At 57.8% G+C, this 15,148-nt stretch overlaps 1 protein-coding gene across 1 annotated transcript in view; it reads left to right on the top strand.

The window, feature by feature from the left end:
- The window catches only part of CHD5 (chromodomain helicase DNA binding protein 5), a 78,195-nt gene that overhangs the window by 4,243 nt on the left and 58,804 nt on the right, over positions 1-15,148 (top strand). Inside the window, exon 2 of the mRNA XM_025384202.1 lies at positions 7,537-7,664. Coding sequence (XP_025239987.1) covers positions 7,537-7,664 — 128 coding nt within the window. The remainder of the gene's footprint in view (positions 1-7,536; positions 7,665-15,148) is intronic.

Below are 15,148 nucleotides of genomic sequence, written 5' to 3'. Positions count from 1 at the left end.
CCTACTCGCTATTCATCCATGTACCATCTGTCCATGCTTCCCACCATCCATCCATCCATCCATCCATCCATCCATCCATCCATCCATGCATCCATGTATCTTCCTGTTCTCCCACATCTACCCATCTACCCACAAAACCAACCATGATGGTGAAGTTACCGTTCACCATCCACCTATCTATCCATATGTATATCCATCCATCCGTTCATCCATCCGTCCATCCATCCATTTGTTCTTGTTCTTCCTATCCACTGTTCACCCATGCACTATCTGTCCATGCTTCCCACCATTCATTCATCCATCCATCAATCCATCCATCCACCATTCGTTCATCTTCCATCCACCATCCATCCATGCATCCATCCATCCACCATTAATTCACCCATCCACCATCCATCCATCTGCCCAGCCACCATCCATACATCTGCCCACCCACCATTCATGCTTCCATCCATTCACCCACCACCCACCATCCATCCATTCATGTACCCACCATTCATCCATGCATCCACCATCCACTCGTCCATTCATCCACCATCCATTAATCCACCCACCATCCATTCATTCATCCATCCACCATCCATCCATGCATCCATCCATCCATCCACCATTCATCCATCCATCCACCCACCATCCATCCATTCATGAATCCACCATCCTTCCATTAATCCACCCACCATCCACTCATCTGTTCATTCACCACTCATTCATCCACCCACCATCCATGCACCATCCATCCATCCATCTATCCATCCATTTGTCCATCCATTATCCATCCATTCATCAATCCACCATCCAACCTTGCATCCATCCACCATCCACTCATCCATTCATCCACCATCCATTAAGCCACCTACCATCCATTCATTCATCCATCCACCATCCATCCATGCATCCATCCATCCACCATTCATCCATCCATCCACCCACCATCCATCCATTCATGAATCCACCATCCTTCCATTAATCCACCCACCATCCACTCATCCATTCATCCACCACTCATTCATCCATCCACGATCCACGCACCATCCATCCATCCGCCATCCATCCGTCCATCCATCCATCCATCCATTATCCATCCATTCATCAATCCACCATCCAACCTTGCATCCATCCACCATCCACTCATTCATTCATCCACCATTCATTCATCCACCCACCATCCGCCCACCATCCATCCATCCATCCTTCATCCACCATCCATCCATCCACCCACCCACCCACCATCTATCCATTCATCTTTCATTCATCCATCCATCCATCCATCCATCATTCATCCCCCACTCATCCATCCACCATCCATTCATCCTTCCATCCATCCTCCATCTTCCATCCACCATCCATCCATCCACCCACCATCTGTCCATCAATTCATCATCCATCAATCTATTCACCATCCGTCCACCATCCATTCATCCATCCACCCATCCACCATCCATCCATCTGCCACCCATCCATCCACCCATCCACCATCCATCCATCTATCCATCCACCCACCCACCATCTATCCATAAATTCATCATCTATCCATCTATTCACCATGTGTCCACCATCCATTCATCCATCCACCCATCCACTATCCTTCCATCTGCCATCCATCCATCCATCCACCATCTATCCACCATTCATCCATCCATCCACCCACCCACCCACCATCTATCCATCAATTCATCATCCATCAATCTATTCACCATCCATCCACCATCCATCCATTGACTATACAATTATCCATCCACCCATCAGAGACTTCTGGAATATCTTCTCTGAGCTGGGTACTGAACACAATGTGTATTGTCTAACTTTCTGGGGCTTTTGCTTATCTCTGTGGCTCTGTCATTATTTCACTCTCTTTCCCTGTCTCTCTCTTTTCCTCTCTCCCCATATCTGTCAGTTTTCATCTCCGCTGAGGTCATGCCCATGCCTCTCTCTTTCTATCTGGCCGTTTCTCTCTCTTTTGTCCCTCCCTGTCCCTCCAGGTTGACTCCCCCTCTCTTCCCCTTCTCACCTGTCTGTCCTCCTCCCCACCCATGCCCTGGGGCCTCTCCCTGCCTTCCCTGCACCCCCATACTGACTCCCCCCAGGCCCCAGTCACTTGGGGTAAATGCCTCATCTATCTCTGTCTCTTCCCTCCACTCCCCACTCAGGACTGATGCTTTCTTTTGACGTGACACCAATGAGGTGATGTCTGGGTTTTGTTAAATGTCATAAATAAATTATGAATCCTGTCTTGGGCGGGTGTACTGCCCCCCTTTGCCAGCATAGGGCCTGTCTCATTGGGGGAGGTTCAAGGACTAACGGCAGCCTTAGCCTGAGGACTCTTTCTTGGCCAGCGTCTAGGGTGGCCCTGAGAACCCCTGGCCCAGCAGTGCCCAAACTAGAGACCACTGCCTTCTGCCCTTCACCACTGCCGCCCTGACCCTCCTGAGTCTCGCTGGGCTCTGCCTGCCATTGCTGAGCACCTGCAGGCATCGTGTGGATGCTTTGCATTCACAGTTTTTACTTCTCCCCATCGCCGTGGGGGAAAGGCTGCCACATTACGGCCATTTCACAGATGAAGAGAGAGGCTCAGTGGGGAGGGGACTTGCTGGTGTCACCCCTAGGAAGGGTAGCATGAAGCCTCTGCTGCCCCTGTTACTCCCTCCTCCTGACCCCCTGGTGGCCTGATTCTCTGCTTGGTGCTGGTTGGGGAGTCCGGGTGGGGAACAGCAGGAGCCCCTCTCCCCAGGTCCTGGAGAGAGCGGTGGACATTGAGCGGGGTCCCTGTCCTTGGCAGGTTTGCCGGCCTTTGCAACCTGGTGATGGTGTTCTCATCCCAGCTCCTGGCTTGGCCCCCTGCAAATCCTTCGACCGCCGAGAATCAGATGACCTAACTTTCGCTCCACAGTCACGTGCCTTCCCCTTGTTTTGATCACCTTGTGTTTGCCAGGTGCCCTGGCGACTGCATCCTTGCTCCGCTGCTGCCCCCCCCCAGAGCAGTCGGGGGCTGGAGCCTGGGCCTGGCAGAGCCGTGGGGCTGTGTGCAGGGGGACTAGTGTGGTGAACCAGCTTTGACCCCCTTGAGGGACCTGTGACCTTCCAGACCACAGACCAGCCTGAGTCACCTCAGTGTCCCCAGGGCATACACCGAGCAGGTTTACACAGCGTGGGCTGTTTCAATGCTGGATTCTGGGAGGGTGCTGGGGGAGAGACTTGGCAAGGGGGTGGGCGCCCACTGCCTGGGTTCAAACCCGGCTCTACCACTGCCAGCTGTAGGACTGAGATGTGGGTAAATAATGAGGTCCTCTGAGCCTCAGTTTCCTAATCTGCAGATGGGGATAAGAATAGAACCCGTCTCTGAGCCAGGCGTGGTGGTTGTGCTTGTTGTCCCAGCTGCTCAGGAGGCTGAGGTGGGAGGGTTGCTCGAGCCCAGGAGGTCGAGGCTGCGGTGAGCCGTGATCATAACACTGCATTCCAGCCAGCGACTGTCTCTAAAATAAATAAATAAATAAATAAATAAATAAATAAATAAAAGCTGCAGACCAGAAAGAATAGTACCCCTTTCTGAGTTGCTGTGTTGAACTGATCCAGATTAATCAGTCCTAGGTACTTTGGGCCTGGCACGAGCCTGGCAGATGGTATGCAGGTAACTGCCGCTATTGCAATGCACTACCCTTGTCGGCCTGGCCGCAGCCTGCAGTGGCAGCCTAGGCTAGCCTGGGGATCCCGCAGGGCTGAGCTGGCGCGTACTGGGAGCTACACAGGGGCTGGGGGAGCTCTGGAGGAAGCAGCAGAAGGTGCCTCTCCTTCCTCTGGTTGACTTCAGCCCCACCCTGCCTCCACCCCCAGGAGGTGGGTGATCACAGGGTAATGGGTCTTAATTAGAGCAGGCTTGGATCCGTGGAGCCTCAGGCCCTGGAGGGGTAGGGCTGGTGCACGAGGGCAATGCCAGGTGGGCCAGGAGGGCGGTGAGGCAGCCACGAGGGGCCAGGAGCTGGCAGGACGAGGAGTTCTGAGGTGAGGTTGCTCCTCCCCGGAGTCCCTCACCTGGCATGGGTGGAATCCTGCCTTATCACTGGCTGCATGCTCTGTGTCTTGGAACCATCTGGGCCTCTGCTCTGTCCCCACCAGATGGAGCCATAGGGAGGAGGAACTGGTGGGCTCAAGGGCACAGGCTGGGGCTTGGGGAAAGGCTGACCGTGGAGTTGCTTGGATGGTGACCCCCAGGTCTGGTTTTGGAAAGCTCAGGGCCTGCTGCAGGAGCAGAGGGTGTCCAAGGGCGGGAAGGGGCTGAGGCTTGGCTGAAGACCGGACTGTGTGGGGTGGTGGTGGGGGCAGTGTCACAGAGAATCAGGTGTGCGGTGACTTCAGGGCCACCCACCTGAAGCCATCTGGGGAGAGGAAGGGCCCATCAGAGACAGGGGTAGGCAGGGCTGAGTTCCTGTTCCCGTGTGCCAGCTCCAGAGCCTTCTCAGAGGCGGGTTTCACCAGGCAGAGGCCCTGGGCTGTGAGGTCTTCTGGGAACAGAGTGGGGGTCTGTCCACGGGCAGAGGGTCTGGGGCCTTGTCCTCAGAGGCCTGTTCTGAGCGTGGGGTAGGGCCAGAGCAGGAGTCCTCCTTTGTCCTCCCCTTACCCATGGGCAGATCCCAGACTTCCTTCCAGAATTTCCGGCAGCCACCTGTGCATGCCCTCGTCCATTCTGTTGCTCAGGCGACCAGTCAGTGACCATGTGCCGGGCTGGGTTTCCTAAGTCTGGGACCACCCTGCTGGAAGGGGACAGCTGGAAGGAAGCAGGAGGGAGAGGCCCCCCCTCGAGATTGCATCAGCCGGAGCCCATTACATAAGCAGTGTTGGGCACTGCCAGGGTGTGGGGGTGGCTCTGCCCAGGCGGTCTCCTGCGGTGGCGGGGGAGGCGGAGGCCGGGTGGCAGAGTGGGCAGCTGTGGACTGGCATCCCATCAGCTGCCCCACCACAGACAGCTCCCTGCCAGCTCTGCCACTGCCCCACCGACACCTACTCTGCAGGACAAGTCTGGGGGGGGTCCCTGTGCACGTTTTCAGCTGGTTTGAAAAATCCCCACCTTCCCACACCAGTGATCAGAGGAATGGGACGGGGTCAGCTGGAGCAGCCCAGCCCCTGCCCCTGGCTGTGTGGGGCCTGACCCACATAAACCCACCTGGGGCAGACCTTGCTGTTGGCTCCCCTGTGTGCCCTAGCCCTCCACAGGGTGCCCTCCCTGTGTGGGAGCCCCAAGCACCTGGCCACCCTTGAGGAAGGCCCTGGTGCAGAGAGGCACCAAGACAGTGGTGCAGCCCCCACCTTCCCCTGGTGCAAACTGGCCCTGTGGGATGCAGGGGTGGGAGGGGCGTCCGCTCAGCCACCAGAGCCACCAGTGCCCCAGAGGAGTGGGGACGGTGGGGCTAAAGCTGCACCCATGGTGTGGGCAATGGGAGCCCCAGAGACCCAGGGTAGGAGGCCTCCTGTCCCCCTTTCTCTACTTAGGACTCTCCAGGGGTCCCAGGCCAGGCGATGGGGGCCTGTGTGGAGGGTGACAGATGAGTGTTGGGTGTGTCCTGGGCGCACATGCGTGTCTGTGTGTCTGCATGTGGCGAGTGTGTCTGAGTGTGTGGGCCACGCTGGGGGACACCTCGAGGCCCTTTTTTTGACCCTAAGGTCACCAGACTGCCTGGGTTCAAACCTGGCTCCACCACTGCCAGCTGTAAGTGGTTATGATAAAAAAACTTCCTTGGGAGAAGGGGCTCTCTGTCTGTAAACTTGATCCAGTGGGGACACTCTGCCCGCTTTCTGGGTGAAAGCCTTCTGGTGGACCCAGGACCTCTCGTCCTCCTCGGGTCCTACTCGAAGCAACCCTCAGACTCTGAGTGACACTCCCTGTTGTGTCTCCACTGTCACAGAGGGTCGGGTCTGGGGTGTCCGTGGCAGAGGGTCTGAGGCTGAGGGGCTTCTCTTTGCTCCTCGGCTTCCCCTGAGTGCTCCTGAGTGCACAGGTGATGGTGGAGAGCGGGTAGGGCAAGCTGGATGGGGCGCTGGGGCCGCAGGCTGGCATGAAGGGCTCGCTCTCTCGTGGGCCCTTCTAGAGGACTCTTGGAGGTTCTTTCCTTCTGGAAGCCTCCTTTGTCCCCACAGGCAGAAGTGTCTCTACTTTGGATGGTTTGATTCTTGCTGCTCTGCCTGCCAAGAGGACCCTCCCCACTGCCCCTCCATGGCTCATGTCTGGTGCGCGGGAACTCCAGGCTTGGCTACCCTTTCTCTCTCCTGATTTCCCAGATGAGGGTCAGACCCCAGGCTACTGCTGCCACAGCAGGGGTCTCATGTCACACCCCCCAGGACACGTGTCAGCCCTTCCTCTGGGTTGGAGGTTGAGGGAGGCAGACCTGGAACTGTGGCCAGTGTCTTCAAAGATATTCCCCTCCTGAGCCTGCCCGGCCTGGGCCCCCTCGGCCTTCTGAGTCAGTGCAGGTGAGGGCAGCTCCTGAACACTCAGGTGTGCTGGGCACAGCATCTCTCTGTGGACTGTCACAGCTTTCTAGTGCCCAGCTGTAATGCGCTTGGTTTCCCGTTGTGAGTGTGTTGGAGGTGGGGGAGTGTGGACCTGTGTGCCTGTGTGTGCACAGGTGCGGGATCCAGGAGGAGATACAATATGGTCTTGGATTCTCTATTGAGGCAGCATCCTGTCAAACCCATGGCGTATCCTGGCATCTTCCTTGCTGAGTTTGTCCTGCAAATCCCCGGGGACCTCAGGTATGGGACGCGAGCGTCCCTGTGGTCCACAATTCTCTCCCTCTCTATTTATTTATGTTTTTTAAGACGGAGTCTCACTCTGTTGCCCAGGCTGGAGGGCAGTGGTGCGATCCCGGCTCACTGCAACCTCCACCTCCTGGGTTTGAGCGATTCTCTAGCCTCAAGTAGTTGGAATTACAGGCGCCTGCCAGTGTGCCCAGTTGAGTTTTGTATTTTTAGTAGAGACGGGGTTTCATCCTGTTGGCCAGGCTGGTCTCAGACTCCTGGCCTCAGGTTATCTGCTCGCCTCAGCCTCCCAAAGTGTTGGGATTACAGGTGTGAGCCACCGTGCCCAGCAGGTCCAGCGTTCTCAAGTCGCCTCCTGGCCACACCGTGGTCCTCTCTGTGGAGGGGAGAGATGGGCCTCACTGAGGTCTGTGCTCTGCTCTGTCGGCCCCGACTCCTTCCTGGTTGAGGCGCTCTGTTTCTCGGGCAGTGACGGCAGCAAGGCAGTTCTATTTGTTGTTCGTGGAGGTTCAGTTTTCTGAACGCTGTCCTGTCAGGGCCAGGTGGTTATTGTCCCATTACAGAGGAGGGAAGGAAAGGCCAGGAGGTGAGGTGATGTCACACAGTCCCTAGAGCTGGGGCTCCTGTTTTGTGTTCTCCCACTTCACTGGGTCTGGGGAGAGCAGGGTGGCTGTGACCTGGCACAGTTGGGTGTCCGGGGTCTCAGCATCCCCAGGGCTGGCGCTGTGTCTTCAGGGCTGTCCTGGAGGAAGCTCAGGAGTAACCACTGCCACCTTCTGATTTTTCCAGAAGAAGAAGATGGTGGTCTTGAAGGCTTCGATGACTTTTTCCCTGTGGAGCCCGTGAGCCTTCCTAAGAAGAAGAAACCCAAGAAGCTCAAGGAAAATAAGTGTAAAGGGAAGCGGAAGAAGAAAGAGGTGAGGGGCAGCACCTGTGCTGGCGAGTTGGGGTCAGGTGGGGTTGTGGCTGCGTCTGCCCGGCCGCAGAGGAGGGCTGGGGCCCCTGGACCTTGGAGTTTGAGGGTGTCTGAGAGCTGAGTTTGATGAAGAACGCCATAACCAGTGTCTGATACGAAGCGTTGTGCACGGAAGCCTTTTTAAGACGTTGCTGAGCTATCCTGTTTCTGGAGCAGGATGTCGGAGCGTCATTTTTCCTTCCTCCCGTCGTGCTATCCTGTGTGGGGACAGGGCCAGATTCTGTCGCCACGGTGCCTCCCTACCTCCCTGCCCCGCTCCCCGCTCCATAGCTGACTCCGTCCCTCTAAACTGAAACCTGAAGAAAGTGAAGTCAGTTGGAGAAGAGAAGCAATGCCCCATTTAGGGACAGTCACCTGCAGGTGACCTCTGCATTCCTGTCACTTTCTCCCTGGTTCTCGGCTGGTTCTGGATGGGCGAGGCTGCCGCACGCTCCGCTGCCTCTGGTTGGCGGGGTGTGACGGTGCGAACATGTCCCTTGTCTTCCCACGCTGCTGACACATTCCGAGCGTGCTTCTCTGTGCTTCACGCGGGCTCACTTGATCCTCATGACCAGCCCTGGAAATTGGTGGCATGCGAAGGATGATCGCCGGTTGGCAGATGGGGAAACTGAGGCGAGTTTGCAGCTTTAAGTCCTTCCTACTTGCACTGGCACACTGAGGTCTCTGCCATTTCCTCACCATATGTTTTTGGCTTCCTTCTGGGTGTCTCCTCTGATCCTCCAAGCCACCCTATGTTGAGAACAATGGCAGGCACCTCACTTCACAGATGAGAGGCTCAGAGGTGCCCTGGCCCAAGGTCACACAGTGACACAGTGGCAGTACTGAGATCTGAACCCAGGGCTGTCAGCTGCACCAGTTGCCCCTGCCAGGCGTGTTTCTCCTCTCCTGCCTGCCCCGGAGGGACCTGAGGCCAGCTCTCCACCTTTCTTTCCCCCTGCCTAGAGGGGACTGGGCTGGCCCCACCTTGCAAGTGAGAGGCCCAGGGAGGTAGCTGGTAAGGTGCAGTGGCGGTGGGGTGAGGTGCTAATGCTAAGGGGGTGCCCTTGGCAGCACTGGGCCTGGATCTAGGCCTCCCTGCAGAGTGAGATGGGGAGGTGGCTGCCAGAAGAGCCTAGGGGTGGGTTTGGGGAGCTTGTCCCAGGCTGGAGATGCTCCCTGCTGTGAGGGTTTCGGGAGGGCTTGTTGCGGGGGGTGCACCATGGGTCTCTTGTCCCGTGAACAAGGTGCGATCACTGGAAGGCTTTGAGCAGAGGAGAGAGTGATGTGACATGACAGCCTGGCAGGCTCCCCTGGCAGCTCCAGGGCCAGGCCAGAGGCAGGAGCAGAGCCCTGGGGAGGGAGAGATGGTGGTGGCAGGGGGCGAGGGTCCCTGCCTTCACCTCTGGGCCTCGGGTCTGTGTCCCATTTCCACCTCCCCAGCTTGTTTGGGGACTTGGAGGCATTTTGGAGGGCTCTGAACTCTACCTGCAGCCTGTGGTTCCTCCTCTGGTCTGGGTGTCAGCCTGGGGACGTTGGGAGGGCAGAGCCTGCCCTGGACTGTGTCCTTGGTCCTCACGGAGCTCAGGGACTGCCATGGAAAGGATGGGGCTGGGAGGTGTTGGCCCCACCCCTCTGGTCAGAGCTGCCCCAGATGTGTCCTGCCCCTGTGCTCTCTGCTGGGGGCGGCGGTCAGCACCTCTCACCTACCTCCTACCGGCCCACCTCTCCCGGCCTCTGCCTTGCCAGGCCCCTGCAGCCCTGGGCTCTCCTGGGAAAGCTTCCTGAGTGTGGCTTGACCATGCCCCACGGCCCCCTGGTCCGCAGCCTGTGTGGCATCCCCACTGCTGCCTGCCCCCACCCCCACCTGCTTTGCAGCCGATTCAGGCCTTTCTGGTCCTCCGTGCACACGAGTGTGTGCATGTGACTGTGTGTGTACCACCCTGTCTTTTCCTGGAGAGACCCTGGCCCCTCTGCCCGATTCTGCCTGCCTTCTCTGTTGCCCCTTAGCTCTGTGCCCCATCTGGCACGGTGTCGGGGATGGATGTGTGTCTGTCCCTTTCCAGGAACCCCCCCTTACCACTGGGCCAGCATGGGGGCTGCATGGGAAGGATTTGTGAGGTGAAGGGGGGACCCGGGTCTGTGGAGCTGGGTGTCGAGGCTCCTGCCTGGCCCATCATGCCCCAGAGACTCCCAGGCCTACGCTCTGAGGCTCCTGCATCTTCCCCAGGGTCTCAAAGAGGGTGAAGCTCCCTGTCCCTGTGATTCGATGGGGACGTGGAGATAGGACAGGGGAAGCGGGAACTGTGTGCCTGGAGGGTCCCCCAGGGAAGGAGAGGCTGTGAGCCAGCTCCTTTGGTGAGGGACTCCCTGAATTCCCTGCTGCAGCCCCTGCCCTCCTCTTCTGCTGCTGTGGCCGCTGCCCCCTGGCCCCAGAGGTCGGTCCTTGTGCTGGGCCCCTAGGGGGTAGATGGCTCTGGGGCTGCAAGGCCCTGGGATGAAGGCACTGAGACCGTCTGGCAGAGGCTGTGAAATCTTGCTCTGCTGCCGTCCCCGCCCTCACTCCTCACACCTGGGCTCCATGGGCTCAGGGTGATGTGGATTTTAGGACCCTGAGGCCTCGTGGTCCATGGCAGGGACTCCTACCTGTGCACCCCCTGCGTACCTCCTCTGAGTTAGAAGCTGGGTGGGAGTCTAGGCCAAGAGGGGCAGTGTCACCTGGGCCTGGGTCTCAGGCCACTGTGCTGGGTGAGCCTGGCTCCTAAATGCAGATGAAGGAACCAGTGGGGTGCAGCAGAGACCTATGGAAGCCCCTGTCCCCCCCACGTAGGGCTGGCTCCCCTCCCCTCTCCTGGGCTCAGGGTACAGCCCCAGCCCTGGCTAGGAAGGAGGCTTGGGGGGTGGGCAGCGTCTGGACAGTGGCGAGGCCTGGGGGCTGGGGGCCAGGTGGTCTTTGAGGCCTGGGAGGGCTGGTTCTCCGACTCTCTCATTCCCAGAGCGATGATCACTCTGAGCCTTCCCTTTTCCAACTGGCCCAGGTCTTCCCTCCCGCTTCTTTCTCTGACAATATGTTTTTGGTTTTTGTCCAGGTCCCTGTCTCTCTCTGGTTCTTGCCTGTCTGTCTCTCTCTGGGTCTCAGACTTGGTCCTTCGCTCTGGCCTGTGCTTGGTCTCCACCTCGGTAACCTCTCGGCATCTCCTCTCTGTCCTTGGCCCTCTCTTCTCTCTTCCCCCTCTCCCCTCATTTCCCTCCCTCTCTTTCATTCGCTCCACCCCTTCCTCACCCTCTCTCCTTCTCTCTGCTGAGATGCAGTTCTGGTTCTTGGAAGGGGAAGGGGGCTGGGATGGACAAGAGGCCTCCGGAGGTGCCCCCTCCCTTGCATTTGAGAGCCTGGCTCGGGCCAGCTGTCAGATCTTAGGGGGTCTGGAGCATGCTGTGGCCCAGCTGCTGGGTGCCCCCTTGCCCACCTGCCTGGCAGACTTGGGACCCCAGGATAAAGGCAAGGGGATTTCACCCCTCTGCCCCTCCCTGCCTCCAACCAGGTGGCTCCAAGATGACGGGGCAAAGGGACCAGGGCAGGTGGGCCGCAAGCCACAGTTTGTTGGTTGGGGGAGGCCGGCAGCAAGTCGTGGATTCTGATTTACATAAAATAACCGGGCTGCAGCCGGAACCTGAGCATATGTAGATGAAGCTCCCTGTCAGACCCTAGCGAGCGCAGGAGGGAGAAATGATTTCAACCTGTACTGCAGCGGTTACCATAGCAACCAATTATTCAGTGCTAAATTATAACTGTTTATAACACTGGTGAATGGGAAGGCTCCTATTTCATTCTTCCCTTTTCCCTCTCAATCTTGAAGGACCCCAAATGGAGAATGACCGACTCTCCGCACCCTTCCTTTTGAGTTTAAATGTCTCCTTTTTCAGGAGATGCGGTGTGTGTTCGGAGCATCGGGCCTAGAGGGAAGGGAGATGGAGGTGGGAGGCCTCCGCCAAGAAACATCTGCGGAGCTGGGAAGGAGGAAGGGCGGCGGGACTGTCCATTGGGATCCCCAGGGCCTGATCGCATGCTGTGCCCTCGGCAGGGTGGGGGCTCAGAGCAGAGACCCCTCCTGCCTGCCCCTGCCTCCTGGCACACATAGGCTGGGCATAACATTCAAGGCAGCTTTGCAGGTGGATTCCATGTGGGGACTCCACATCCACTAAGACTCTTCTGCTAGCTGATGGAGCGTCCCCTGTAGTCACACCTAAGGCTGCTGTAGCTGAAAGGTCAGTGCCCAGGTCGAAGGCCCACTGTCATCTGGATCTTCATGCCTGCAGTATGGTTTGATGGCCCTTAAACCTTAGGGCTGGGTTGGTTCGGGAGCTTAGTTAGGGAATTACTGGTCTGTGTCTGTGTCTCCTCCCCCGCATGTGGCTTGGTCTATGAGCCTCTCTGTATGTTTTCAGATACTGAACTGCAAATCGATCTCTGGTTCTTGATCATTTCTTCCCTTCTTGCCACTGGATGATGCTTCGTCCCTCCAGGTCCCGCTGATGGGCCACTGCTCTGTTAGGTGTTTTCAGAACTATTTGCAGCTTTCTCTGCAAGGAGAGATTTTGGAAAAACACCACAAAAAGGAGGCCTAGTTCTAGAGTGTCAAAACAGCTGGATGCAGGGTTCTGCCCTGCACTGTTACCCTCAGCCAGCCCCTGGTAGGGGAGGAGGGCTCTGATGAGATCTGGTGCAGGTGGGAGGCCCAGCTGTGGGGGCTCCATGTGGTGGAGGCAGGGCAGAGGCTCAGGGCAGGGGAGGCAGGTGGGGACTTGGGAGTCAGACCCTTCTCTTCAACTGGACTCTCCCCAGTGCAGGCTGATGGAGGAGGGAGAGAAGCGCACCTGCTTCCAAGAAATGAGGGCTTTGCTGGCTTGCCTGAGCCCCAGTGGGTGACAGCAGGGCAGGGGCCACAGATGGGCAACAGACACGCCCGACGTCACCTGAGCCCATTCCGTGCCAAGGATCTGTGCCCTCCTGCCCTGCCACTTAACTCTGAGTGGACACTGGGCGAGCCCTTCGTCAGTGCCGGGCTCACGGCCTTCTGCCAGCCCTACTCTCCCAAGCTGGCGTGCGCTGCTGCTCCTGCCAGACAGTGGAGGCTGCTGGAGGTGCCTTCCCCTCCTTATCCCTCCCTCCCTCCGGCTCTCTCTGGGCCGCCACTCCTGGTCTCCCCTGCAGGTCATCAAGGGCCATTGCCATCAGATGCCAGGTCGGCAGATGTTGCCACAGCAGCCCCTTCTTGTCCGGGTCCTGCTCCCTCTGTACCGTGTTGCCGCCCAGCTGCTGGCAGCCTCTGTGCAGTTAGCTTGAACGCAATTCCAACAGCAGAAATGTGGGGGTGACTCTGATGTGTCCCCTCCAGCTTGTCATCCTGGCTGTATCTTTGGCTTCCAAGCAGAGCTGGGGTCATCATGGGTCGTTTGGGCATGTTCTAGGCATCATCAGAATCACAGTGGCCTCTGGTGTCTACGCATGGGCATGGTGGTGTCGGGGGAAAGGGTCATTTTCACTGCAGCCTGCTCTGGCTTGGCCGAGTCCCCTGCCCAGGACACGTTAAGGCAGCCCAGCCCTAGAGACCCGGGTGCACGTCCCATCGTGCATCCCGCCCCACCCCGGCTCAGAGCACTGCTTCTCTGTGCTTAGGTTTCTCCCGTGTCAGAGATGTTCAAGGCATTTTCTTTTCTTTTCTTTTCTTTTCTTTTTTTTTGAGACAGTTTCACTCTTATTGCCCAGGCTGGAGTGCAATGGCGCGACCTTGACTCACTGCAACCTCTGCCTCACAGGTTCAAGCGATTCTTCTGCCTCAGCCTCCTGAGTAGCTGGGATTACAGTCACGTGCCACCATGCCCGGCTAATTTTGTATTTTTTTTTAGTAGAGATGGGGTTTCTCCGTGTTGGTCAGGCTAGTCTTGAACTCCCAACGTCAGGTGATCCGCCCACCTCGGCCTCCCAAAGTGCTGGGATTTCAAGCGTGAGCCACCGCGCCCAGCCTCAAGGCATTTTCTTACAGTCTCCCTGTTTCCATCCTTTCTGGCATCCCCAGTTCACAGATGATGAAGCTGAGGTTAGCTTGCCACAGTGACTTGCCCGAGTCTCAGGCTTGCAGGGGGCAGAGCCTCCCTGGGGAGCCTGGAACTCACTGGCAGGCCATGCAGGATTAACCATGGGTCCCCCGACTTCACGCCCAGTGGGTTTGTGAGGTTCTTTGGCAGCTGAAGGCCCCCCAGGGCCCCTTCCTCTGTCCAGCCCCAAGCCTCTGTCCGTGGTGCTGAAGTTCATGGCGGCTTCTCTCCCTTGTCCTTACCTCTGCTGGGGCGAGGGCTGCGGGAGAGCGTGTCTCTCAGATCTCCTGAAGGCCAGTCTCTTGAAGCTGGCCAAACTCTGACTCCTTCAAGGGGACATGGACATCACTGTCTGACCTCCACCTTCCCAAGGGACTGAGGCTGAGCCTGGGAGCTGTGGCTCCAGGGCCCAACATCTCCTCCAGCCTTGAGAGTAGGCTCCCAGCCAGTGGCCGCGTCAGTATTCCCGGAAACACCCGGGTTCCAGAAAAGCAAAGATCACAGAGGCCCTGCTGCCTGGCAGCTGGCAGCGCCGCTAACTCTGGCGGCTTAATGGGCTAAGAGGTTTGGGAACAGGGAGGTTGGCGGGCAGGGAGAGGGAGCGGGGCTTCCAGGAGAGTGGGGAAGTACAGGCAGCGTGTTGGAGGGGGTGCTTCCCAGCTGGATCTTAGAGGAGGGGGCCCTCACCTCCCCCTTCAGTGACCGTCTCCCTCTCCACTAACTGTTGGATGTGCCTGTTTGGAGCCACTCTCCTGGGAAAAGGCAGGTCATCCCCTTTTGACAGTGTGGCCTGAAAGGGCAGAGGTGGGCTGGGAGCCTCCCAAGACTATCCAGGGAGGCCCCCTGCCTTTGCTGCTCCCTCATTCTCTTTCCTTCTGCCACCCTTTCCTTTCCTTCTCCCTCCCTTCTTCTCTCCCTCCCTCCCTCTTTCCTCCATCCTCCCTCCCCGCCACTGCTGTTTCCTGAGCTCATTTTTTATCTCTCTGGTTCTCTCTTCGTCTCGTCCCTTGCCTCTCACTGCTCACCCTGAAAACAGTTAATGGCAGTCCTGTGCATGGCAAGCCTTGCGCACGGCGGGGATCATGGCCCTGCTGCCCGGCCCCTCCCTGGGAAGTGGCTGTGGAGGGCTTCGCCAGTCGACTTGCGACTTGCATCTCTAAAGGCCACAAGTAAATCACTTTCTCCGAGGGGCAGCACCTCTCTCGTGGGGTGCTGTGGTTGTAAACGCCCTTATCTCCATATAAATGAGCCATTTTCTGCCTGTACAGACAGGAAACTAAATCAAGGAAGCTAGGCTTAAGAGCTGCCTAAATTACCTTTTCTCGTATGGAGAGGAAGAGGCCAGGCTGGGAT

Source organism: Theropithecus gelada, chromosome 1 (assembly GCF_003255815.1).
Source record: "Theropithecus gelada isolate Dixy chromosome 1, Tgel_1.0, whole genome shotgun sequence".
Taxonomy (NCBI): Eukaryota; Metazoa; Chordata; class Mammalia; order Primates; family Cercopithecidae; genus Theropithecus; species Theropithecus gelada.
Note: the sequence above shows the minus strand (reverse complement) of the source record. Positions and strands in the feature narration are given on the sequence as shown.